The 23,018-nt window shown below is 70.1% G+C and overlaps 10 protein-coding genes and 1 non-coding gene across 11 annotated transcripts; 4 read left to right on the top strand and 7 right to left on the bottom strand.

Moving 5' to 3' along the window:
* Positions 1–202: 202 nt before the first annotated feature.
* Positions 203–929, bottom strand: V1510DRAFT_410813 (H+-ATPase G subunit-domain-containing protein). The gene is made up of 4 exons (XM_066932783.1): positions 880–929; positions 782–820; positions 654–696; positions 203–621 (listed from the first exon to the last, which is right to left on the bottom strand). Exons 1-4 carry the CDS (start codon positions 880–882, stop codon positions 356–358), a joined length of 351 nt encoding a protein of 116 aa, XP_066791190.1. The 5' UTR covers positions 883–929; the 3' UTR covers positions 203–355.
* Positions 719–1,595, top strand: V1510DRAFT_229330 (uncharacterized protein). The gene is made up of 2 exons (XM_066930510.1): positions 719–1,206; positions 1,237–1,595. Exons 1-2 carry the CDS (start codon positions 1,111–1,113, stop codon positions 1,381–1,383), a joined length of 243 nt encoding a protein of 80 aa, XP_066791189.1. The 5' UTR covers positions 719–1,110; the 3' UTR covers positions 1,384–1,595.
* Positions 1,595–3,671, bottom strand: V1510DRAFT_229325 (uncharacterized protein). Its single transcript, XM_066930509.1, has 2 exons — positions 2,418–3,671; positions 1,595–2,037 (listed from the first exon to the last, which is right to left on the bottom strand). Exons 1-2 carry the CDS (start codon positions 3,249–3,251, stop codon positions 1,771–1,773), a joined length of 1,101 nt encoding a protein of 366 aa, XP_066791188.1. The 5' UTR covers positions 3,252–3,671; the 3' UTR covers positions 1,595–1,770.
* Positions 3,672–3,771: 100 nt separating this feature from the next.
* On the top strand, positions 3,772–3,859 carry V1510DRAFT_t15. The gene has a single exon. It is a non-coding gene; the product is annotated as a tRNA-Pro (tRNA).
* A 280-nt stretch (positions 3,860–4,139) lies between these two features.
* V1510DRAFT_360278 (chromate transporter-domain-containing protein) lies at positions 4,140–6,054 on the bottom strand (the record flags this gene model as incomplete). Its single annotated transcript, XM_066931008.1, has 3 exons — positions 4,140–5,624; positions 5,656–5,665; positions 5,951–6,054. The coding sequence occupies 3 exons, from the start codon at positions 6,052–6,054 to the stop codon at positions 4,140–4,142; spliced, it is 1,599 nt and encodes a 532-aa protein (XP_066791187.1).
* Positions 6,055–6,627: 573 nt separating this feature from the next.
* On the bottom strand, positions 6,628–8,238 carry V1510DRAFT_428186 (uncharacterized protein; the record flags this gene model as incomplete). Its single annotated transcript, XM_066935252.1, has 2 exons — positions 7,711–8,238; positions 6,628–7,679 (listed from the first exon to the last, which is right to left on the bottom strand). The coding sequence occupies exons 1-2, from the start codon at positions 8,186–8,188 to the stop codon at positions 6,628–6,630; spliced, it is 1,530 nt and encodes a 509-aa protein (XP_066791186.1). The 5' UTR covers positions 8,189–8,238.
* Positions 8,239–8,743: 505 nt separating this feature from the next.
* On the bottom strand, positions 8,744–11,119 carry V1510DRAFT_410802 (uncharacterized protein). Its single transcript, XM_066932782.1, has 5 exons — positions 10,843–11,119; positions 10,635–10,803; positions 10,451–10,603; positions 10,246–10,418; positions 8,744–10,214 (listed from the first exon to the last, which is right to left on the bottom strand). The coding sequence occupies exons 2-5, from the start codon at positions 10,682–10,684 to the stop codon at positions 8,785–8,787; spliced, it is 1,806 nt and encodes a 601-aa protein (XP_066791185.1). The 5' UTR covers positions 10,685–10,803; positions 10,843–11,119; the 3' UTR covers positions 8,744–8,784.
* A 604-nt stretch (positions 11,120–11,723) lies between these two features.
* Positions 11,724–13,734, bottom strand: V1510DRAFT_428184 (WD40-repeat-containing domain protein). The gene has a single exon (XM_066935251.1). The coding sequence runs from the start codon at positions 13,641–13,643 to the stop codon at positions 11,742–11,744; it is 1,902 nt and encodes a 633-aa protein (XP_066791184.1). The 5' UTR covers positions 13,644–13,734; the 3' UTR covers positions 11,724–11,741.
* A 223-nt stretch (positions 13,735–13,957) lies between these two features.
* Positions 13,958–15,615, top strand: V1510DRAFT_359950 (exodeoxyribonuclease III; the record flags this gene model as incomplete). The annotated part of the gene is made up of 2 exons (XM_066930994.1): positions 13,958–14,155; positions 14,185–15,615. 2 exons carry the CDS (start codon positions 13,958–13,960, stop codon positions 15,613–15,615), a joined length of 1,629 nt encoding a protein of 542 aa, XP_066791183.1.
* A 372-nt stretch (positions 15,616–15,987) lies between these two features.
* On the top strand, positions 15,988–18,590 carry V1510DRAFT_410790 (EF hand associated-domain-containing protein). Its single transcript, XM_066932781.1, has 7 exons — positions 15,988–16,053; positions 16,085–16,100; positions 16,136–16,665; positions 16,695–17,419; positions 17,717–17,836; positions 17,868–17,996; positions 18,032–18,590. Exons 1-7 carry the CDS (start codon positions 16,014–16,016, stop codon positions 18,368–18,370), a joined length of 1,899 nt encoding a protein of 632 aa, XP_066791182.1. The 5' UTR covers positions 15,988–16,013; the 3' UTR covers positions 18,371–18,590.
* On the bottom strand, positions 18,399–19,523 carry V1510DRAFT_410786 (uncharacterized protein). Its single transcript, XM_066932780.1, has one exon. It carries the CDS (start codon positions 19,322–19,324, stop codon positions 18,641–18,643), a length of 684 nt encoding a protein of 227 aa, XP_066791181.1. The 5' UTR covers positions 19,325–19,523; the 3' UTR covers positions 18,399–18,640.
* Between the last annotated feature and the right edge of the window lie 3,495 nt (positions 19,524–23,018).

The following is a 23,018-nucleotide window of genomic DNA, read 5'->3' as shown; positions in this document are numbered from 1 at the left end:
CGGGGCCGAGGGCGGCTGCCGTTGGCCGCGGCCGCGACCGTAGGGGCGGAGAGGCGGCGCGCGGGCGGCGGCGGGCGGCACGGGACGGCGGAGGGCCGGCGGCACGCGGCGGGCGGCACGCAGCGATCGGCGCAGTGCGCGCAGACCGGGCGTACGCGCGGGCCGGTGGGCAGCCGCCGATGCTGCCGGCGGGCGCTGGGCGCAGGGCGCACATCGGACGAGACACCGCCACGGCGGCGGGCGGCCGCCACCTGCGCCACTACGTGGCGGGGCACGCCCCACCGTTGCGTCGCCATGGCAACGTGCTTCTATTTGGAATTACATATGATTCATGCTGGCGGCCACGCCGCGCCGCCTACTGGGCGTTGATGTGCAGCGTCGGCTTCGGCGCCGTCACAGCGTCGAGCAGCGACTTGACCACGCCCTCGGACTTGGTCGCCGCGGCCTCCTTGATGGCGACCAGGTCGCTCTGGACGGCGGCGTTGGCCTCCTCCTCGGCCTTGCTGTTCGAGACCGAGTGCTCGGACTCGAACTTCTTGAACTCGGCCTCCTTGGCGGCCTTGTAGGCCTCAATCTCCTTGGTGGCCTGCGAGCGCGCCTCCTGCATCTTGGACACACGGTCTGCCGTCAGCGCCGCCGGGCCCACTACTCACAGGTCTTGGCCTTGTTGACGATCGCCTGGGCCTCCTTCTCGGCCTGTCGGTCAGCACCTGCCCGGCACGCGCCCCGGGGCCGCGGCGCCGGCGCCGCCAATTGCGCCGCCGGAGTCGCCCGAACCTACCTCGAGGAGGGTCTGGATTCCGGCAGAGCTCTGGGCAGACTGCGTCGTTAGCACCCATCCATCGCGGGCCGGGCCGCTGCGCGGCCGCGCCGCCTCACCATTGCGATTGTTCGTAGACGGCTGGGGTCGAAAAGTTTTAACGGTGTAGATAAAAGATAAAGAGGAGGGTCGGCCAGGAAATGGCCATTGGCGATAGACGTCGCTTCACGTGACGCCGCGCTGGTGGTCCTCCGTGATCCACTCGGTAACCCGTAACCCGTAACCAGGGCTAGGGCCGCGTTACCCGGCCCCGGCCTCTTCTGCGAATTTCTCCCGTCCTTCCCGCAACCATGTCGCGGGCCTCCAAGATCACTCTCGCGTCCGTGATCGCGGCCACGGGCCTGATCGTCACTGGCGTGCACTACATCCAGGAGCAGGAGCACCGGGTACGTCTTTCCGCGGCCGCGCTGACCCAGACCATGTACGAGGGCGTGCTGAAGGACCAGGAGCGCGTCCGCATCAAGAAGGAGCGCATGCTCGAGCTCGAGCAGCAACAGGCCATGCAGCGCGAGTACGAGGCCGCTCAGCCGCTCAAGCGCGCGGACGGCGGCGGCGGCGCGTGACGCAGGCTGCGTGGGCGCAATTGTAAATACTCTCATAATCTAGATCGTACATGCTACTTGTTCGAGCCGGACGACGAGTCCGAGCCCGAGGACGAGTCCGAGTCCGAGCCCGAGCCCGACGATGAGTCCGAGTCCGAGTCCGAGTCCGACGAGGTTGAGTCGTCGGCCGAATCGGTCGAATCGGTCGAGTCGGTCGAGTCGGTCGAGTCGGTCGAGTCGCTGGACTCACTGCCCTCGCCCGCCTCGCTCGCCTCGCTCGACAGCTCAATCGGCTTCGCCGCCTTGCCTTCCTCCGGCACCCGGCCCACCAGCCGCGCCTCGAGCAGATCCGCCCACGCCACGTCGTGATAGCCCCGGTACACGGGATCGTTGTCGCGCTCGGCCTCCTCATCCTCGGTCAGCGCGGTCTCGAACCGGCCCCAGATGCGGTTGCCGTGCTTGTCGTACTTCTTGTGCTCGCGCTGGGGCCACAGCTCGGGCGCCAGCCGCACGCTCAGCATCGAGTCCGGGCCAACAGCGTCCGCAACGTTGTCCTGGCGGTCGCGGACCTCGACCACAATGCCGTAACGCCAGTCGGTGATGTAGGGCACGTAGGTCTTGTCGTTCATGAGCATCTGCTTGAACAGCACGATCGCGCCGGGCGCGCAGTCGGCGGCGGCCAGGGCCGGCAGCGCGGCCGCGTCCGGGGCGCCTTTGGGCATGTACTCGAGCATCCAGTCGTCCTCGGCGGGCTCGGGCTCGAGCTCGTGCTCGGGCTCGTGCTCGGGCTCGGGCTCGGGCTCGGGCGCGCGCGCCTTCTCCCGGTACGTCGGCCGGGGCGCCTGCCGGAACGGGTACGGCGGCACCTCTGGCGCGAACCGATCCGGATCCACGCACTCGACGGCCATGTACACCACCCGCGGCGACCGGCGCGGCTCCGGCACCGGCGTGTGGCCAGCCACGGCAAATGTCAGCGACTGGTCCGGATCGGTCGTCGGCAGGTCGATCGAGATCTCGTCCTTGGAGTCGATGCTCAGGTCCGCCTTGCGGCCGGCGTCCTCCTCGCGTCCGACGTCGTCCTCGGTCAGGGACGTGTCCACCGAGACGTCCAGCTGCCGGCGCTTCTCCTTCGACCGGCGCCGGCGGGCATTGCGCGACCGCGTCGCCACCGTGCCCTGGTACGGCGCCGTGTACGTCTTGATCGGGCTCGAGTCCGGCCCGGCCTTGCGCGGCACGGCCGGCGCCCGCGGCGGCGGGTACTTGGACGAGATCTCGTCCGGCCCGTCGTCCTTGGTCTCGAGCGTCACGTCCAGCTTCGAGCTCTCGGTCTCGTCCGGCGGGTTGAACGACACCGACGGCGCCGGCGCCGGCGCCGGCGCGACCTTTGGCCGCTTCATGCTCGGCGTCTCGACGTCCACAAACGAGCTCGGGCGCTTCGGCGGCAGCGCCATGCTGATCTGCGGTGTCCGGTGGATCGCGTCGTCCAGCCGCGGCGTCTCGGCCGGCAGACGCGCCAGCGTCGAGTACGCCTGGTGGCGCATCCACTGCTGCTCGTTTTCCATCTTGCGGATCGTGACCATGTCGCCGTCTTCCAGCACGTCCTGGACCAGGTGCCAGAAACAGAACTTCCACCCGTCCCGGTTCTCGCACGCAAACATGTCCTCCGAGAAGTCCTCGAACCGCTTGGCGGCTGCGCCGGCGCCGCCGTCCTCGGGTCCGCTGGCCTCGCCGTCCACCGGCGGCGCAAAGAACCAGGGAAACGTCTTGAAGACCGAGTACACCAGATCACAGATCGTCGGGTTGTTGATCATGAACGACGGCGCCAGCGGCCAGATCAGCTTGAGCGGGTGCGACGACAGCGGCGAGCATAGTGTGAGCTTGATCTTCATCGCGGCGGTCGCCCGCGTGTCCTTGGGGGTCTGGCCACTGCGAGCGCGCGACAAGCACGCTGCGAGAAGGGTCTGCCACGGAGCACCGCGAGCGGAGACGGCCTGGGACGCAATTGCTGAGAGCCCTGACTCGCTGGCTCTTGGTTTGCGGTTCAGAAATTTTTTGGACGTTCGAATTAATGACCCAAGCCCAGGGCTCTACCAAACAACGCCCAACGCCGGCGACGGTACAACGGTGGACGGGCCGACGACGGCGGTGAGCAGCGCACGGCGCACGGAGACCGCGGCCAGGCGTCCACGGTCGCGTGCCCGACGCCCGCAGAACGGCTGCGCGATCCAAGCTGCCCGACCCCGGCTGCGTGCGTCGGCGTGTGCGTCGGCGTGCGTTTCGGGGTGACACACTGGCCCTACGTACCTGGCCTAGATCCGGCACGGTGTCGGCGCCACTGCACACGGCCGCTGGCGCGTCGGCGCTTGGCCGCCGGACGTAGCGGCAAAGACGGCAGAGATCGTCAAGTGCGGCTCGATGGTTTAGTGGTATAATTCTCGCTTAGGGCTCACCCTGAGTTGATTGCGAGAGGTCCCGGGTTCAATTCCCGGTTGAGCCCTTTTTTGCTGCGCGGCGAAAGTGTCTGCCGCCCGGGCGGGCGCGCGGGCGAAGGTTTGGCCGCGGGGGCACGTATGTCAGCCGGCCGAGCCGGCTGCGGGCTTGTCGAGGCAGACCCGACGGCGGCGGTGGCGGCCTGCGACCCCAAGCCACCCGCAGGCCGTGCCCGAAGGTCGCTGCCGCAGGCCCGCCCGGCCACGGCAGTCTACGTGGTCCGTGTGACGCAATGCATTTTTATGTACGAGCGGCAAGCCGCATGTCGTGCGGCGCAGATGCAACGTTTAGCCGTTCAAGCCCTCGCCCTGCATGACAGCAAATCGCGCCAAGCCCATGACGCCGCCCGCGGCGATGCAAATGGGCGTGGGCACCTCCCACAGGCGCGACAGGCCATACGCGGTCGCGGCTGTGGACACCCACCAGGCGTCGTTGCCGAGCGACACGCCCGACTCGTTCTCGGTCGACAGAAAGCCCGTGTTCCAGACGCGGTAGAGCGCGATCCAGACGAGACCTGTGGCGCAGCAGGTGATGCCACGCAGGATGGACGTGATGACGCGGTACTTGCGCAGCTTGTGCCAGAACGTGAACATGCCCGAGGCCACAAGCATGCCCGGCGCGTACATGGCCACGTAGGCCACAAGGGCGCCGGCCACGAACGAGGAGCCGTAGTTGTGGTAGGCCAGCGCGCCCAGGTAGATGGCGAAACTGAAGTTCGGGCCGGGAAACGCCTGGACGATCGCCAGGCCGATCGTGAAGTCTCGCGACGACACCCAGCCCTCGGAGACGATGTATTCGCGCAGCAGCGGAATCACGACCGGGCCGCCGCCAAAGATGAGCGTGCCGGCCAGATAGAGGTTGCTGAAGATCGAGAACGTGACCGGCAGCGGCCTGACGACGGCGCGGATGACGATGATCACCACGAACGAGATCAGGAACGACGTCACGATGGCAATGCCCACGTAGACGCGACGCGACGCGGCACGCTCGGCCGCGGCTGCGGCGGCGGCGGCGGCGGCCTCGACCGCGTCCGGCGCGGTGCTCGCGGCCTCGTCGACCTCGGCGCACTGCGTGGTCGCGCTCGACTCGGCCACCGACTCGGCGCGCACGCGGACCATGCCGATGTCGCCGTCGTCGTGGTTCTTGTCGCCGCGCGTGGCCGTCCGGCGCGACGCGCTCGGCTCGTCCTCCGGCACCTCCGGAACGAGGATGACCGGCGGCAGGTCGTCGAGCTCGACAGCGTCGGTCACGACCGGCCGCCGGCGGTACCGCGCCGGCAGGACGTGGTCGCGCAGCCAGAACACAGTCTTGTGCAGGTACCGCATGTCCCAGATGACGGCGAAGCAGCCGCCGATGACCATCAGCACGGGGTAGTACCACAGCGACGTGTAGACGACGCCAACAGCGCCGCCCATGAAGACCAGCGCGAACGACATCTTGTCGGTGATGACCTTGCCCGAGAGCTGGATGGCGGCGCGGAAGATGACGCCGACGGTGGCCGCGTTGAGGCCCGACAGCAGGCCGTAGACCGGCGCCGGCAGCGTCTGGCCGATCTGGCCGACGCCGCAGGCCAGGCCGAACATGCCGATCGCGCCGGGCAGCGACCAGTACAGAAACGCCATCATGGCGGGCATGAGCGACGTATGCAGGAGCGTGATGATGAAGAGCAGCTTAGTCGAGGCGGATCCGGGCAGCGCCTGGGCGACTGCGAAGAGCTCTTGGTACGTCTCGTCGGAGATCCATTGATGTTTCTGGACGAAGAAGTTGTTGAACTGGCGTTAGTAGAGCCTGGCCGGCACGTACGTTTTGGAATCTGCGGTCAGCGAGCTCGAGCGGGTATATGCGGCTATATGCCGGCGGCTGCGTGGCTGGCGGCGGCAACATGCAGCATGTAGCCGCAGATCATATAGCCGCACGGTGGCGATCGCCCCACCGTGCGGCTCAGAGCGCCGACGAGAACGCAGCGCTCTGCCGTCGCTGCCCCGGCCGACCGCGCCGGGCGCGCCGGCCGCGCCGGCCGCGCGCAGCCGATCCGCCAGCCCGGTCCAAAGCCGCCGACAGCCGCGCAGCCACAGCGCCGCAACCGTGCCACACTTACTGGACCACCGGACCTCCGAACGAGGTCAAACCCATGTGCCATTCGTACTTGGTGACCTCGATCATGTCACGGATGACGCCGCCAGACAGTTTCGGAAGATGCATGGCGTTGCAACGGCTCCTGGGCCAGTGCGTTCGAGTGTGTGGGGTGAAAGGCTTGTCGATACCACTTGACAGCTTGGTCCCGAGCACGTCTTTTTGAGTCGAGAGCACGCACGCCGCCTGGGCCAGCGGTTAGGACAAAAAGACCGCAAGCCGGCCACGGTGCCGGCCTAGAGGCCGGCCGAGTGCCCGATTCAGACCGTTGTCGGACCTGCCGAGGGCCCGCGCACGGTTGTGGGGCGCTTGCAGTAGGCTAGCACGTTGTGGGCGACCGGCCCACTGCGGGCGCCGAGAGCCAGACGGCGACGGTGCGTGATCGACGCGGCCAGGGACGCGGCCGGCGCTGCGGACGGCCGCGCTGACAGCGGGAACGACGTAGCGAGGCGCGGCGAGGGGTGCGGATCCAAGGTCCTGGATCCGCGCCGTGCCAGGAACCCGGATCGAGTCCGATCCGGGACCTGGCCGGACCCAGGTGTCTGGACCGGCGGACCCTGGACCCGGTCCGCCGGACTCGCGGTGACACGGACCCGGGCCACGGACCCGGGCCGCCGCCAGCCGCGGTGGCCCCTGAGGGGCTCAGCACGCCCCGAGCAGGGCCCACTTCTGGGCCTGGCGGCGAGTCAGGTGCCGGATCACGCCCGCGAGGATCACAACAATCGCGGCCGCCGCCGCCACGCCCGCCAGGTGCGCCGGCGCCAGGCCGGTCGCGGCCGGCGGGCGGGGCAGCGGCTGCGCCGCCAGCAAAGCAAAAGCGCGCACACGCGCCGCCGCGACGTAGGCAGCCGCGCGGACCAGCCCGGCCACGTCGGCGCCCAGCAGCCGCAGCAGCAGCAGCGCGCCCACGGCCAGCCGCGCCGCCCGGCCGTTGTACGCGAGTGTGCACATGACGGCGATCGGCAGCAGGCCCGAGTCGGCGGCACGGGCGGCCGCCAGCACGCCGGCCACGGTCGCGTTGAGCTCGGCCAGAGACCCGGCAACGTGCTGGACGCGCTGGTCGATGTGGTCAAACATCTCGCCGACGCCATCCTCGAATTGGACGAGCACGGCGGCGGACGCGTCGACGGCGGCCTGCGCAGCCACCACGTTGGCCGCCATGGCCGCCGTCAGCGCAGTCTGCTCGTCTGCGAGAGCCTGCAGGCCGCCGGTGACGGGCACGACCACGTCCGTGAGCCGGCTGCCGAGCCGTGACGCGTGGTGGTCGACGGCGGCGGCGACTGTGGCGGCCATGTCGTCCACGATGGCGGCCAGCCCGTCGTGCATTTCGTCTGCTGCGGCCGCCATGTGCTGCCGCAGCGCGGCGCCCTCGCGGCTGGCGGTGGCCAGGTTGTCGGCGGTCGACGCGGCGAGCCCGTCGGCGGCCTGCGACGCGCGCAGAAGCCGGTCCCAGAGCTGCAGGACCAGATCCGACTTGGCCTCGGCCTTGGCTGCGGTCGTGTCCAGCACGCGGCTGATCTGACGCTCGAGCGCCTGCAGCTGGTCGTTGGCCGCGGCCATCTGGTGCGCCCATGACGCCACGGCCTGTTCTGCGGCAACGGCGCCGGCGTCGGCCGCGCTCAGCTGCCGGTGGATAATCTCCAGCGCGTGCTGCTGGGCGGCCGTCAGGTTGGTGTGCAGCGCAATTGTCTCCTCTGCGGTCAGCGCCGCCGTGGCCACACGTACCCCGCTCGTGGTCGAGCCGCTCAGTCGAGCAGATCGTCTTGATCGACCGGAAGTTGCCGGAGAACGAGGCCCAGAGATGCGGCTGGCTCTCGAGCTGGCGCAGACACGCTGTGCGCGCGCGCGAGTCGTCCAGATTGTACGTGCATTCGACGGGCGGCGCCACGTGCGCCAGACTGAGCTCGCAGCGCGTGAGTTGCACGGCCAGGACGGCGCGGCGGCGGTCGTCGGCGATGTTGCAGTCGGGCAGGATGTCGCGCAGGGCCGCGCGAAAACACGACGGCGCCGGCGCCAGCTCGCAAAACTGCGCAAACACGGGCGACGCCTCGGACCGCACGTCCGCCAGGAAGCACGGCAGGAATTGGTCGATCGTGGTGGGCGCAACGTCGTGCAGGGCGGGCAGCGGCGGCTCGCGGCCAAAGAAGGCGGCCGCGGGCTGGATCAGGGCCAGGACGACGGCGACGAGGACACAGGAAAACATGGTTGGCGGTCTACGGGCGCGAACGGGGCTCTTATAGAGACGGCGCGTTGTCGGCGTAACGCGGACGTGCGACGGCGTGCGAGCGCGCGCCGTTAGCTGTGCTACGGGCGGTCGCGGGTGGGTGGCGACGCGTGCGGCCGCGCCGCACGGCGTGCGGCGGCGGGAGACGAGCCGCACGGAGTATGGCGGGGGGACGTAGATGAGCCGCACGACGTGCGGCTGAAGGGAGGCACCGCCGCATGCGCTGTGGCTCGCATACCACGCCGAGCCGCGCGGGGGTACGGTGCAGACAATATCGAGCCGCATTCCGTGCGGCTCGCAGACCACATCAAGCCGCATCCCGCGCGGCTCGGAGACCACGCTGAGCCGCAGATCGTGCGGCGCACAAACCACGCCAAGCCGCATCCCACGCGGCTCGGAGACTACGCTGAGCCGCAGATCGTGCGGCTCGCAGGCTATGCCAAGCCGCATCCCACGCGGCTCGTCTACGCTGAGCCGCAAACCATGCGGCTCACAGCCTCCGAGCCGCACCCCGCGCGGCTCGCAGTCTCGCGCTACCAGAGAAGAGTACTGTATTATGCGGAATCCAAAACGCTCTATTCCTTGTCCTTCTTCATCGAGAAAAAGTGCGAGCGCGACCGCTGGCCCGAGCCCGAGCTCGAGGACGCGCCGTCGTGGTGGTGGCCCTTGTGGGCCAGGCCCGACAGCGACGTCAGCGACAGCGACGGCAGCACGCTCGATGACGCGTGGCGGCTGATGGGCGGCGTCGAGGCCCGCGAATGCGACGCGGACGAGCCGCGCGAGGCGTTGCCCTCCTCGTCGTCGTACGACGGCAGCCACTGCTGCATGTCGTCGCGGATGGGGGTGCGCAGCGCAGTCGTGTAGGACGGCACGCGCGAGAGCGTGCCGAGGTCGCAGTCGAGCCGGGCATCGTCCTCGGAGATGGCCGACATGGCCGGCGAGCCGATCGGCGTCTGGCCGCGCGAGATGTGCGTGCCGCTCGGCTGGTCAACGCCCGGCCAGTGGCCGTCGTCGCCGGCGGCCGACAGCGGCGTGTGCGTGCCCGAGCCGTAGGGCGTGCCCGAGCCCTGGCCGCGCGGCGGAAAGTACGAGTCGGACGCGCCCGGCGCGGCCGCCGCCTGCGCCTGCGACAGCGCCAGGGCCGACAGGCCGGCGTGCAGGCGCGCGCTCTGCATGTCGAGGGCCGTGAAGCCCAGCGCGTCGGCGTTCTCGCCCGAGTTGCGGCGGCTGCGGATGCGCGGCGTGTTGGCGCCCGAGGCCATCGGCGTGTTGAGCCCCGACGTCGGAATGTCCTGCCACAGGCGGTCGTAGATGTGGTCGTCGTACCGCGGCGGCGCGTTGATCTCGTCGGACGGCGCCGAGCCGAACGAGCCGATCTCCTCGGCGCCGTCGTTGACGGCGACGTGGGGCGAGATGAAGAGCGTGATCGGCAGCGACGCGCGCAGCTCCGACACGTGCCCGTCCGGGTTCTTGAGCGACACGGCGAACTTGAGCTTGTGGCGGATCTTGACAAAGCCGTCGATGTCGCAGTCCTGGGTGCACTTGTGCAGCGACGCCGGGACCTCGAAGGCGTCGCGGATGTCCCACACGTCCAGGCCGAGCTCGTCCTCGTCCGGCGCCGGGATGGTATGCTGGGCCACGGTGCGCGCGTTGGCGTGCGCCGGGCCGTGCGGGATCTGCAGCGTGTAGTACTCCTTGAGCACGCACTGGATCGTGCCGAGCTTGAGGCCCTTGAGCAGCGGCTGCAGGATGAGGTGCACCGGCGTCGCCGAGCCGATCGCCACGGCCTTGCTCGGGATCGAGATCGAGTAGTCGACCTTGTTCGGCCAGATGTTCTCGATCGACATCGTCTGCGACAGCTCGAGCGCCTCGGGCCCCAGCGTGCGCACGATCCGGACGTGCTTCTTCTTGATCATGTTGTTGGCGAACCGCCCGCGCTCGACCGTCGCCTTCATCTTGTACACGACCGAGCCGCCGTCCAGGCCCTCGACCGACTCGTGGATCGCTGGCGTCAGCGCCGCGCCGCGCGCACTCACCTCCGGGCAGCACCACCTCGAACGGGTACTCGTGGTTGCCCTGGCCGACCGTGTGGCTCGAGTTCTTGCTGCCCTCCCACTCGAGGAAGTTCCACGTGTGCTCGTACACCACGCGCTCGAACCGGTTCGTCCGCTGCGTGAGCCCGCGCGCGGTCTGCACCGAGTCCTGCCAGCTGCCCGTCAGCCTGCCCGAGCGCCCACCTACTTGAGCCGCACGACGCCGTACAGCCGCAGCGAGATCTTCTTGATCGACACGCTCTCCATCACCGAGAACACCACCGCGCCCTTGAGCACCACCCCGGCCGATTCGTCCGGGTTGCCGCGCACGATCACCACATCGCGGTCCGCGGAGTAGAGCCTGCCGTCAGCGGCGTCCGCCGAAAACTCACCGGATGTCGAAAAACGACAGCGAGCTGCTGGACCGCTGCAGGATATTCATGGCGCACGCCTCGGCGTCTGCGAACTGCTCTGTCTGCCGGTTCTGGCGCCCGCTTGATCTCGACAGGCGATGCACGTGTGGATGGCTTGAAAGTGCAACTCGGGGCCGGGCAGAAACGTCTGGTGAAGTTTAGCGATGATCCCGACAGCGTCACTTACTAAGCCTGGGTCGTTTCCTCGGCGAGAACGTGAGAACGTGGACACAAAGAGCAGCAGCAGAGCGCTCGTTGCCTGGCGAGCGCGAGAGAGCGTGATGGCCGGTGGCGTTTGCGAGCGGTCTGCAGTAGCGGAGGGCACTGCAGCACCGCCTGGCCTGTCACTGCGCCACTGGTCGACTACGACTACAGCTCACCGACGCCGGCCGCCCGGCCGCCACTGCTCCGGCCAGCTGGCGCCTATCGCTGCAGGGCGGACGTAGCGGACGCGGCCCGCCGATCGCTGGGCGGCCGCTGGGCGGCCGCTGGCCGCGTCGGCTAGCCTGCCGAGGGTGCTGGCCGGCCTGGGAAAGGCGCAGCTGCCGAGGTCAGGCGGCCGGTCGGCTGACCGACTAGCGCCGCACCGGGTGCGGCGGGGCACGCCGCAGCCGACGCTAGCGCAGCCGCACGCCGTGCGGCGCTCGCGCACCGCCGCGTGCGCGCTGGGTCCGTCGCGAGGCGGTGCGGGCACGCGCCACAGCGGCGCGCGCAGCGCCGGCGCGGCAGCCGCCCCGGCGGAGCTCCGCGGAGCTCCGCGGAGGCCGCCGGCGGACGGCCCGGGGCGCCGGCTGCGCCGGACACGGACGCGCTGATTGGCTGCCTCCGGACCGCGCCGGCCGCGACAGCAGGTTACACAAGGAGACACGGGAGCCGCACGGCGTGCGGCGCGGGCCGCTCGTTCGGTTCGGCACGGCGGCCCCGGCGGCATGCGCCACAGCGGCCGCACGCCACGCCCCAGCACCGGCCGTCGCCGGAGGCGCCCGTGGCGGTGTGCCGTCCGGCATGGTTGCCCGGGCAGCGGTGCTGCAGGGCAGCGCCGCACGCCGCGCGGCGCGCTACACAGAATCGGTCACGTAAGGCTTACTACTCAGCCACCACGCCGTCCACAGACGTCACGCCCGGCCGGTTCCAGGTGCGGATGTGGCCCTGGTGGCACGTCGTGATGATCGAATCGTGCCGGAAGATCAGCGACGTCAGCGGGTGGTCGTCGACCCTGGCGCTCATGATCGGCGGGATGATCGGGATGCTGGCCTTGGAGGCGATCGGGTGGAAGACGGTGTCGTCGGCGTCCGCAAAGACCGAGTCGGAGCGGGACCGCTGGCGGGCCAGCGCCGACAGCGTCGCCTTCGTCGGCGGCGTCAGCGAGCTGCCGGTGGTCGTGGGCGCCAGCCCTGGCAGGTTGCTGGCGCTGGCGTTGCTCTGGCCGTAGCCAGACGACATGCTGCCGCGGTGCGCGGTCTTGGGCCGGTGCAGCGACTTGGCCGAGAAGTCCCAGAACAGCAGGCGGCAGTCCTCGCCCACCGAGGCGAAGCGGTAGACGCGGTCGTCGCAGCGCCAGGGGTCGAAGGCCACGGCCTTGACGAAGGACTGGTGGCCCTGGCAGCGCGCCACCAGCGACCGCGCCGCCATCGACCAGATCGAGACCAGGTCGTCCTGGCCGCCGGTGAGGATGTACCGGCCGTCCGGCGACCAGCACACGCAGAGCAGGCCGCCGTAGTAGGCCGAGTAGACGTCGACCAGGCGCTCGCGCGCAAAGTCAATGACCCGCAGGTACCCGTCCTCGGACACGGCCGCGACGTACTTGCTGTCGGGCGAGAACGCAAAGGACGTGATGGGCGAGTCCGAGAGCGTCCAGTACGCGACCGGGTTGGTCGCGCGGCTGCTGCCGCGGGCGTACGTGTGGATGCTGCGCAGGACCGAGAAGCCGGCCGGGCCGGCGCCGGCCGCCGGCCGCGCGTCGTCGCGCTCCTGGCGGAACGGCGAGTCCTCGCGGTCGCGGTCGTAGAAGACCAGGGCGCCGTCGCGGTGGCCGGCCACGATCAGGCTGTCCGAGCCGGGCACCCACCGGACCTCGGGCGCGGCCTCGGCCGAGATGGCGCCGTTCTTGTTGATGCGGTTGTACCGGTTCGACATCGCGTCGAACCACAGGATGTCGCCGGACGAGAAGCTGACGGCGACGTCGATGGTCTGCGACGAGCGCGTGACCATGTTGACGTCGTGGCCGACCGGGTGCGCCTTGGTGAAGAGCACCTTGGTCAGCGGCTCGTGCTTCTGGGTCGGCGACGCAAAGTCCATCCAGTTGAACGACCGCGAGATGTTGGCGAAGTAGTAGACGTCGTCCGAGCTGCGCTCGCTCAGCCGCTTGGCCAGGCTCTCGTGCGGCGTCATCCGCGACACGAACGAGCTGTTGGACTTGGTCATGCTGTTCTTGGGCTTGCGCCGGGCCTTGTCGCGGGCCGGCGCCAGCAGCGCCGCCAGCCGCGACTCGGGGCTCATGTCGGCCATGCCGCCCGGCGACCCGAGCGACATGGGCCCGAGCACGGACGCGCTGCCGACGGACGTGCCGTACGAGAACGACGACGACGCGACCGAGCCGTCGTCCTCGAGCTCGCGCGCCGTGTCGGACGACGACCGCCCGTCGGGGATCGTGAGCCCGGTGCGCGCGGTCGCCACGGACCCGGACCGGTCCCGGTACGTGATCGAGCACAGCGTGATCCGCACGCCGGCCGTCACCGGGATCGGTGCCGTCGACAGCGGGTTCGGGTTGGTCACGGGCACCTCGGACGGGTGCGGCGGCGGCGTCGCCAGGTGGATGTCCTCGCGCAGCGTGTACTCGCCCTCGCCGGCCGCGAACGTGAACTCGGGGCCGGTCGGGAACGTGAGCGTGTTATGGCTGTCGAGGTTGCTTTCGCGCAGCTGCGCCAGCGCGGCCTGGTACGCCGGCGACCCGACCGGGTACTTGGGCGGCGGCGGCAGCACAAACATGGCGGGGCGGAGCCGTGGGCGGGAGGGCCGGGCGAATGCTGGGGTGTGTCGCTGGTCGCCGACGGTCGGTGCGCTGCGGGCTGGGGAGCTGGGGGCCGTCGAGAAGCCGTCGAGGCCGGGGCGATAAGGCACGTGACCGCCCGCACGCGGTTACCCTGCCCCGCGGCTAAATGCGTCCCCGCGCGGGGTCGGCGCGCGGCGCGGGATGCGAGCCGCACGCCGTGCGGCGGCCGCCTGCGCCTCGCGCGCCGCACGCGCCACGCGCCCGAGCCGCATCTCGTGCGGCTGCACACACGCGCTCCCCGGCCCACCGCATGGCTTCCGCGGATCCTGCTCCGGCGCCCGTCGACGAGCGCGCGCCGGCCGCGCGGTCCCCGGCCGCTGCGCCGGCCGCTGCCGCACCGGCCGCCGGCCCGCCCGCGGCCGGCGCCGTCCGGCTCGTCTCGTTCAACGTGTGCGGCCTGCGCAACGTGCTCTTCTACCACCCGTGGAACGAGCACAAAACGTTCGAGGTACGCGTGCCGCGCGCCCGCTGACCCAGGCCATGTTCGATCTGCTTGCCGCCGACATCGTGTGCTTCCAGGAAGTGAAGATGCAGCGCCAGGACATCACGGCGTCCATGGCCATGGTCGCCGGCTACGACGCGTACTTCTCGCTGCCCCGCCACAAGAAGGGCTACTCCGGCGTCGCCGTCTTTGTGCGGCACGGTCTGCCTGTCGTCCGGGCCGAGGAGGGCCTCACGGGCGTGCTGCCGTGCCAGCACTCCGGCAAGCCGTTTCGCGATCTCAACGGCGGCATCGGCGGCTACGACCGCACACTCTCGTCTGCGGACGCGCTCGCGCTCGACTCCGAGGGCCGCGCACTTGTCCTCGACCTCGGCGCGTTCGTGCTCTTCGGTCTGTACTGCCCTGCGTCGTCCGCGGCCGCCGACCGCCAGTCGTTCCGGCTCTTTTTCCTCGAAACGCTCGACCGACGGGTCCGCTCGCTGGTCGCTGCCGGCCGCCGCGTGGTCGTCATGGGCGACATCAACGTGATCCGCGACCGCATCGACACGGCTGAGCCGTCGCCGCCGGACGAGCCGCGGTCGGCGGCGGCTGCGATCGTGGATTCGCTGCTGCAGCCAGCGCCCGACGCCGTACTTGTCGACGTCTGCCGCGAGCACCACCCGACCCGCACCGGCATGTACACGTGCTGGAACCAGAAGCTGAACGCGCGGCCGGGCAACGTGGGCTCGCGCATCGACTACATCATGGTCTCGCCGGAGCTGGCGGCGGCCACTCGCGCGGCCGACATCAGGCCCGACCTTGGCGGATCGGACCACTGCCCGGTGTACGCCGACATTGACCGCGCAGTGTTTGCGGACGTGCCCCAGGACACGGCCCTGGCGATCGGACGGTCGCTGGCCGCCAAGTCGTGGTCCGAGTTCAACCGGCGCGACATTGCGGCCATGTTTCGGGCGGCGCCGCAGAAGACGGCCAGGCCTGTTCAGCCAGCACCACCAGCCGCCAAGGCCGAGCCCAAGGCCGAGCCGATGGCCGCCCGTTCCGCCACGCCCCCGGCGCGTCTGGCCAAGCCGCCGGTGTCGCCCGCGCGCGGCCTGAAGCGCAAAGACTCTGGCCAGAGCAGGCTCACGGCCTTTGTCAAACGCGTCGACAGCAAAGCCGGCCCGGCCCTGGAACCCGCCACGACCGCGCCGGCCGCTCTGCCGGACGTCCAGCCGGCCGCGCGCTCGGAATCGGCCTCGTCCGTGACCTCCATATCCTCTACGCCGCCGTTTCCGTCGTCGGCCCCGGCGTCCACAGCCTCCCCGGCTGACCAGAAAGCGGCCTGGAAACAGCTGTTTGCCAAGCCAGAGACCCCACAGTGCGAGCACGGCCTGCCGGCGATCAAGCTGGTCACGCGCAAGCCCGGGATCAACGAGGGCCGCGCGTTCTGGATCTGCTCAAAGTATGCCGTCGCTTGTCCGCGCTGACCCAGACCCGTCGGTCCCTCGAGCAAGTCCCGCGAGCTCAATCCGGAACACCGCTGCCAGTTCTTTCTCTGGGACAGCGACGCCAGAACGCGTCCGAGCGGATCTGGACTGTAGTTTGTACGAATGCTGAACATGGTGCGGCTATATGGCTGTGGCGCATAGCCGCGCGCAGGCGCACGGCAGAGCCGCCGCCGGCGCTCGCGTGCACCGCCACCGGCGCGTCGAGCGGCAACTGCAGGTGGCGCGGATCATATAGCCGCTGTGGCGCATAGCCGCCCGTAGGAGCCCCGTAGGCGCGAGCACAGCCCGAGGCTGAACCGTGGCGCATAGCCGCCGCGCAGTTACCCGGACACGATGCGACTTCATTGGACGCCCGCGCGCCGCAGTCTGCCTCCGCAATGTCGTCCGACGTGCGAGTGGTCGTCTGCGGCGACGATGGTAGGTGGCCGGTAGCGCACGCTGACTCTAGGTGTCGGAAAGTCCAGGTAGGCCGGCGCGCAGCGCGCAGCTCTGACGGCAGCCTGATCACGTCGCTGGTCAAGGCCACGTTCGTGCCCAACATCCAGCCCAAGCTGCCGCCCATCTCGATCCCGCCAGACTTTGGGCGGTCGTACGAGAACCGCACGGTGACGATCGTGGACACGTCGTTCAGTCCGCAGGACCGGCAGACGCTCAACCGCGAGATCCGGCGGTCGGACGTGATCTGGCTCATCTACGCGGACCACTACTCGTCCGAGCGGATACCGCTGTTCTGGCTGCCGTACTTCCGGTCCCTCGGCGTGAACGTGCCGGTGGTACTGTGCGCCAACAAGTGCGACCTCAATGCGTCGGCGGACGGCGACGAGCCGGTGCTGGACGAGATGGCACTGATCATGCAGGAGTTCAAGGAGATCGAGTCGTGCATCCGGTGCAGCGCCAAGGAGCAGTACAACATCAACCAGGCATTCTACCTGTGCCAGCGGGCGGTGACGCACCCGATCGCGCCGCTGTTCGACGCCAAGGAGCAGGACCTCAAGCCCGCGGCGGTGGCCGCCATCAAGCGCGTGTTCTGTAAGTCGGCGCCGGGCCCGCTGACGCAGTTCTGTGCGACAAGGACCAGGACGGCTACCTGAGCGACAAGGAGATGAACGACCTGCAGATCAAGTGCTTCAACAAGCCGCTGGACTCGTTCGACCTGGACGAGATCAAGACCATGATCGACAAGTCGGTGCCGGGCGCGATCTCGGCCAAGGGCATCTCCAAGGAGGGCTTCATTGCGCTCAACCGGCTGTTTGCCATCAAGGGCCGCCACGAGACGACGTGGGAGATCGTCCGGTCGTACCACTACACCGACAGCCTCTCGCTGAGCGACAAGTTCCTGTACCCGAAGCTGGACGTGCCGCCGAACTGCTCCGTCGAGCTCTCGCCGGCGGGCTACCGCTTCTTCGTCGACCTGTTCCTGCTGTTTGACAAGGACAACGACGGCGGCCTGAACTCGGCCGAGCTCAACGCGCTGTTTGCGCCGGCCCCGGGGCTGCCGGCGTCGTGGCTGAGCTCCCAGTTCCCGTCGACGACGGTGCGGAACGAGCAGGGCTACGTCACGCTGCAGGGCTGGCTCGCGCAGTGGAGCATGACCACGTTCCAGGACTACAAGACCACGCTGGCGTACCTGGCCTGGCTGGGCTTTGAGGGCTCCGACAAGGGCGGCACCACGGACGCGCTGAAGGTGACCCGGCCGCGCAAGCGCCGGACGCGGCCGAAGGCCGGCCGCGTCGACCGCAACGTGTTCAGCTGCTTTGTGCTCGGCGCAGCCGTGTCTGGCAAGGTGAGTGTGGCGGTGTGGGCGAGCGGCGGGCGACGCGCGGGGCAGGCGCGGCGGCCGTGCGCCACGCGGCTGAGCAGCGGAGGCGGGCGCAGCGCCGCACGGCGTGCGGCGTCGCGCGCGCCCGAGCGCCGCACGCTGTGCGGCTCCCGCGTCACCCGAGCGCCGCATCCTGTGCGGCTCCCGCGTCACCCGAGCGCCGCATTTCGTGCGGCTCCCGCGTCGCCCGAGCGCCGCACCCCGTGCGGCTCCCGGCCCGCCCGAGCCGCACGCCCTGCGGCTGAACTCGCTGACCGCCAGAGTACCCTCCTCAGCGCCTTCCTCAACCGGCCGTTCTCCACCGTCTACATGCCCACCATTCGCCCCAACACCGCCGTGAACAGCGTCGAGATGCACGGCGGCAAGCAGTGCTACATGATTGTGAGTCCTCCCCCGGCCCCGCTGACCGCAGATGGAGGAGCTCGGCGAGCTCGAGCCCGCGGTCCTCGAAAACAGCCACCGGCTGGACGAGTGCGACGTGATCTGCTACACGTACGACTCGGCCAACCCCGACAGCTTCTCGCACATCGTCGAGCTGCGGGTAAGTGCACGGCGGGCGGGCGCGCTGACCGGCAGCAAAAGTACCCCCAGCTGGACAGCCTGCCAGTCGTCTTTGCCGCGCTCAAGGCGGACCTGGACAAGCAGCAGCAGCGCTCGGACCAGCAGCCCGACGTCTACACGCGCGAGATCGGGCTCTCGGCGCCGCTGCACGTGTCGGCCGCGTGGACGTCGACGCTGTCGGAGCTGTTTGTGCAGCTGGCCGAGGCGGCCATGTTCCCGTCGACCGCCACGCCGCGGCTCGAGCCCGAGGAAAACGAGACGTCGATCATGCCCGTCGTCATGGCGTCCTCGGCGTTCACGCTCATGTTTGCCATGGCCGCGTGGATCTGGCGCAGCGCCCGCAACCCCGTCTAGGCCGGCCGTGCCGTCTACGGGCCGGCGGTGGCAACGCAAGCATTATCTATATACCACGCAGTCCGTAGGCGTCATTAAAAATATGAATTATCCTTCCCAATCCTTATGCCTTCCTCCTGTGTCCTTTTCGATCTGCTCGGCAGCGTCTGTGGCCTCGACGATATCTATATACATCTATGTACACGCACTCGGGGGAGATGAATGAAATGAAGCAAGGAGCACCGGGGCCACGACGGCGGACCGGCGTCCGCGCGTATCCAAAAGCGGCGGCTACTTGTAGTAGCCGACGATCTCGTGCTCGTCGTGGCCGTAGTCGTAGTCGTAGTCAAACTCGTAGTCATAGTAGGCCTTGGCCGGCGCGGCCGCGTCGGCCTTGGCCGCGTACTTGTCGGCGCCGAGGTCGCACGTCTCGCCGTTGGCGGGCGCCGAGACGAGCGCGCGGCGGGCGCCGGCCTCGCCGTGGAAGCCGTAGACGTCGTGCTCGGCCGCGGACGAGTCCGAGTGGTTCATGCTCGAGTCGTCGCTGCTGTCGTCGTCGTCGTCGTTCTCGCGGCTGCTTCCGCGGGGCCAGCCCAGGTCGTCGGCCTTCTTGAGCCCGGCAAACATGTTGGCCTCGCGCGGCGCCGCCCCGTTCACCGTGCCCTCGTTCTCGACGTTGGCGTTGTAGTGCTGGTCATCCTGGTCGGCGGGCTCAGCATAGTCGGCGGCCTGCGTCCGCGCGCCGAGCTCACCCGTGACCAGCCCGGTCTGCGCGCCGGCAGCCTGCTCGAGCTCGGACCGGTACGCGCAGTAGTACTGCTGCTGCTGCACGTACTCCTGGTACTGCGTGTACTGCATGTACTGCGCGTACTGGCTCGTCCCGCACGGCTGGAGGTGGCCCGCGGCCAGCATCTGCTGCACCCAGTACCGGTAGTTCATGTCCGACTGGTTGATCAGGTTCAGGTACCCGTACATGAAGTTGCTGAGGAGCACCTGCTGCACCAGCGGCCGCCGGGGGTTGGCCAGCTTGACGTGCGACAGCCGGTAGATCGACCGCTCGACGTTGATCGGGAACCGCGTGTAGTAGAACTGCCGGCGCTGGCTGCTGGCGCCGCTGGGCGACCCGGGCGCGGCCGCCCGGCTCTGGAAGAAGTACTGCTGGCGCCGGCCGGCCGCGCGGCCGCCCGACCCGGGCTTGGCGAACCGCCGGCTGCTGTCCTCCGAGCTCGAGCGCCGCGCGCGGTCGCCGGACGGCGACACCGACCGCTGGCCGGCGCGGTCCTTGCTCGACGCCCGCGCGCCGTCCCGCCGGAGGAGCCGGTCCTTGAACGACTCGTTGAACTTCTTCGGGCTCCGCCGCGCCCGCTCGTCGTCCTCCTCGGCGGCCGCGCCGCCGGCCGCGCGGTCGGCTGCGTCGTCGCCGGCTTCGCCGTAGCCCGGCCCGGCCGCGCTCGTCGGCGACGCCGGCGGGCTGCCGTCGAACGAGCTCCCGCGCGACAGCGGCCCGGCCTCGTCCGCCTTCTTCTTGCCGTTGCCGAACAGCGCCAGGAACTTGTTGTTGCGCGGCGCCGCGCGCGCCGTGTCCGGCTCGGCCGCCTGCTGCTGCCGCTTCTGCGCCAGGTCCGGCTCGCTCGCCGAGCTAAACAGCCGGCCAAAGCCGTTTTTGAGCAGCCCGCCGCGGCCGCGCGACCGCGAGATCGAGCCTGCCTTGGACGCCTCGTCGTCCGGCGCCAGGCCGACGCTGTGGTCGAGCGACATCTGCAGGAGGTCCGACGGCGTGGCCGTGGCCGCGGTGGCGAGCGACGGCGAGCTCGCCGAGGCCGGGATCGCTGTCTTAGACTTGCCCTTGGTCAGCGACATGGCCTTGTTTGTGAACGATTTGAGGTTCCGGCCCTCGGCCCGGCCCGGCTGCTCCTTGAGCACCGGGTTTGAGGCCGCCCGCCGGATGATGCGCGCCGGCGAGAAGTGCGAGCTCAGCTTCTCGGTCGACGGCATGACGTGCAGGATCGTGCGCGCCGGCCGGCCGTCGCCGCTGCTGGCGCTGTCGTCGGCCGACCCGCTCAGTGACGCCGACAGGTCGTCGGCCGACTCGGGGTCGACCATGTCGTAGTCGTCCGCGTCGCCGGCGGCCGGCACCGGCCCCGCGGGCTCGGACCGGCCAAAGACAAAGTCGTAGCTGTCGTCGAGCGTGCGCTGGTCGTCGTACTCGTCCAGGATGAGGCTCGGCCGCCGCGTGAACACGTGCGAGTCTGCCAGCGCTGCCGACGGCTGCGGCGCGTCCAGCGGCGAGCCCAGGTTCTCGCCGAGGCCGTGCAGCGGGCCGATGTCGAGCGAGCCCAGGTCGGTCTCGTTGATACCGTTGAGCTGCAGCTTGCCGTCGAGCAGCGACACGTGCTGCCCGTACTGGTCGAGCGCGTGCACAAGGCTGCCGCCGCGGACGGCCGCGGCCGTGCTCGACCGCGTCCGCAGCGCGCTCTCCGCGAGGTTGTCGGGCCGTGCCAGCGGCAGCGGCGACGAGGCTGACCGGTTGGAGAAGAACGAGCCGAGCGAGAACTTGGACGCCTTGGCGTCGCGCGCGTCGAGGTCGCCGTCGCTGTGGTTGAGCACCATGATCGAGTCCGACGACGACGACGACTCGACCGACGTCTCGGCGTCGAGCGCCTGGAACGGCGCCGACGCTGCCGGGGACGCCAGCGGGTCGGCTGCGTCCGCCGACAGACCAAGGCCGTGCAGCGGCGCGTCCGGAAGCGCTGGGGAGGCGCGCTGGCTGGTCGGGCTGGTGGCCGCGGCCGTGGCCGAGGAAGCGGCCGGCTCGGCGGGCCGGGCCGGCTCCGCCGAAGTGTCCGGCGACGCGTCCGTCGGCGGCGATGCGTCCGCCGGCGGCGACGTGTCTGCGATCGTCGGCAGCGGCGGGCGCTCCTCGGCAGCCCGCCGGGCGTCCGGCTCGTCGTCGTCGGCCACGCGCAGCTGCCGCGACAGCCGCGACTTGCGGCGCTTGATGAACGGCTTGCCCAGTGACAGGCCCAGGGCCTGCCGCGACCGCTCGTCGATGAAGCGGTCTTCCTCAAACTCGTACGTCGCCGGCGCGTGCTCGGTCGGCGGCGACTTTTTGAACTGGCGCTGGATATCGACCGCGCGCGCCTTCAGGTACGTCTTCCACTCGCGCGGGACCAGGTCGGGGTTGGCCTCGTCCGAGGGCCAGACCGAGTCGTCGGCGTCCACGGACGAGTGGCTGTGGACCGACAGCGCGTCCTCGTCGAGCGCAAACTCGTCGTCCAGGCCGGGCGCGGCCGACAGCCGCTTGAGTGTGCGCAGCGGCGTCTCGTCCAGGTCCGGCGGAAACACGGGCGTGGCCGACGACGCGGACGAGGGCGGCGACGACGCCGCTGACGCCGGCGTCGACGCGGTCGACGCCGACAGCGTCGGCGTCATCAGCGCCGGCAGCGCGTCGAGCAGATCGGGCGCGTCCAGCACGGCCGTCGTGTCGGCGTCGGTCTCGGCGCTCACGTCCGTGTCGAGGTCCTCGCGCGCGTCCAGAAAATCGGCGTCATCCGAGAACATCGAGAGCCGCGAGTGGTCAACCGACGCGTGGCCGGCCGGCAGCTCCTTGACGTAGAGGTCGCCCATGGTCTCGGTGATGTGGCACGAGCCCGATGAGGACACGGACTCGAGCGACGAGACCGACAGGCGCGTGGCGGCCGCAGCGCGCTCGGCGCCGTCGGCCGTGAGGCTGACCGAGGGGTCCTGGCCGTCAGCGCCGTTCGCGCGCCGTGCGGCTGCCGGCACGCCACATACTTGCGGGCTGATCGAGAGGCTCATGATGCGTGTCCAACGTTCGCCCGGGTCTGCAGAGAAAGGAGACGACCGTCGGCCCCTGCTGGCCGGGAGCGCGGCAGACGGCGTCCGGACCGGATTTCGAACCTAACCGTGCGGCGGCCTCGCCCGCGTCGGGATGCAACGGCCTGGGCCAAACGAACCTGGCACGGGGAACGGCTGGCGCATGGCGGTGCCCGTCGGGGCGGATCGCGGGCGGCGCGCGCGTGGGCGCGTGCGGCGACGGGCTCCGGCCGCGTGGCGGCGCCAGGCAGCCGTGGATTGCGCGAGCGCACCCCGCAACCGAGCGACCGGCTGCAGCCGAGCGCCAGGCGATCAGAGGCGGGCCGCCGGTCCGCAAGGGGGCGGCGCTGGCTGGAGTCTGCGACCGGCCGAGCCGATCCGCACGTCCTGTTGGCAAACGCACGCGAAGCCTGCGTCTGTCGGGAGTCCGCCAAACGGAGCCGGTCAGTCCCAGAGACCGATTGCCGGGCTTGCGAGTCCGTAGATGCTTGAGCGCGCGCTGGCTGGCCGCGCTGGGGTCTGCAGAGTGGTGCTGCTGCCTGTGCGGAAGAAAACAGGGAGAGTGGTGAAAAATCGGCGGCGGTGGGCGCACCGTGCGGCGCGCCGCCTGCGCCGCCGGCGCCGGCGCCCGCGGGTGCCTGCCGCCGCGCCGGCGCCCGGCCGGCCGCGCGCTGCCGGACGGCCTGGGCGATTACGGGACGCCGCCGGACGGCGACGGCGGCCGCTGCGGACGCGGCGACAGGCGAGGCTGCGTGTCTCGGCTGGTACTACGACTGTCTCAGACGGCGGAGCGGCGGGGCGGCGGCCGGTTCGCGCCCATGGCTGCCGGCGG

This window comes from Dipodascopsis tothii, assembly GCF_038497935.1.
Source record: "Dipodascopsis tothii strain CBS 759.85 unplaced genomic scaffold V1510scaffold_3, whole genome shotgun sequence".
In the NCBI taxonomy this organism is placed as follows: domain Eukaryota; kingdom Fungi; phylum Ascomycota; class Lipomycetes; order Lipomycetales; family Lipomycetaceae; genus Neoaidaea; species Neoaidaea tothii.
This window is presented reverse-complemented; position numbering and strand designations above follow the sequence as displayed.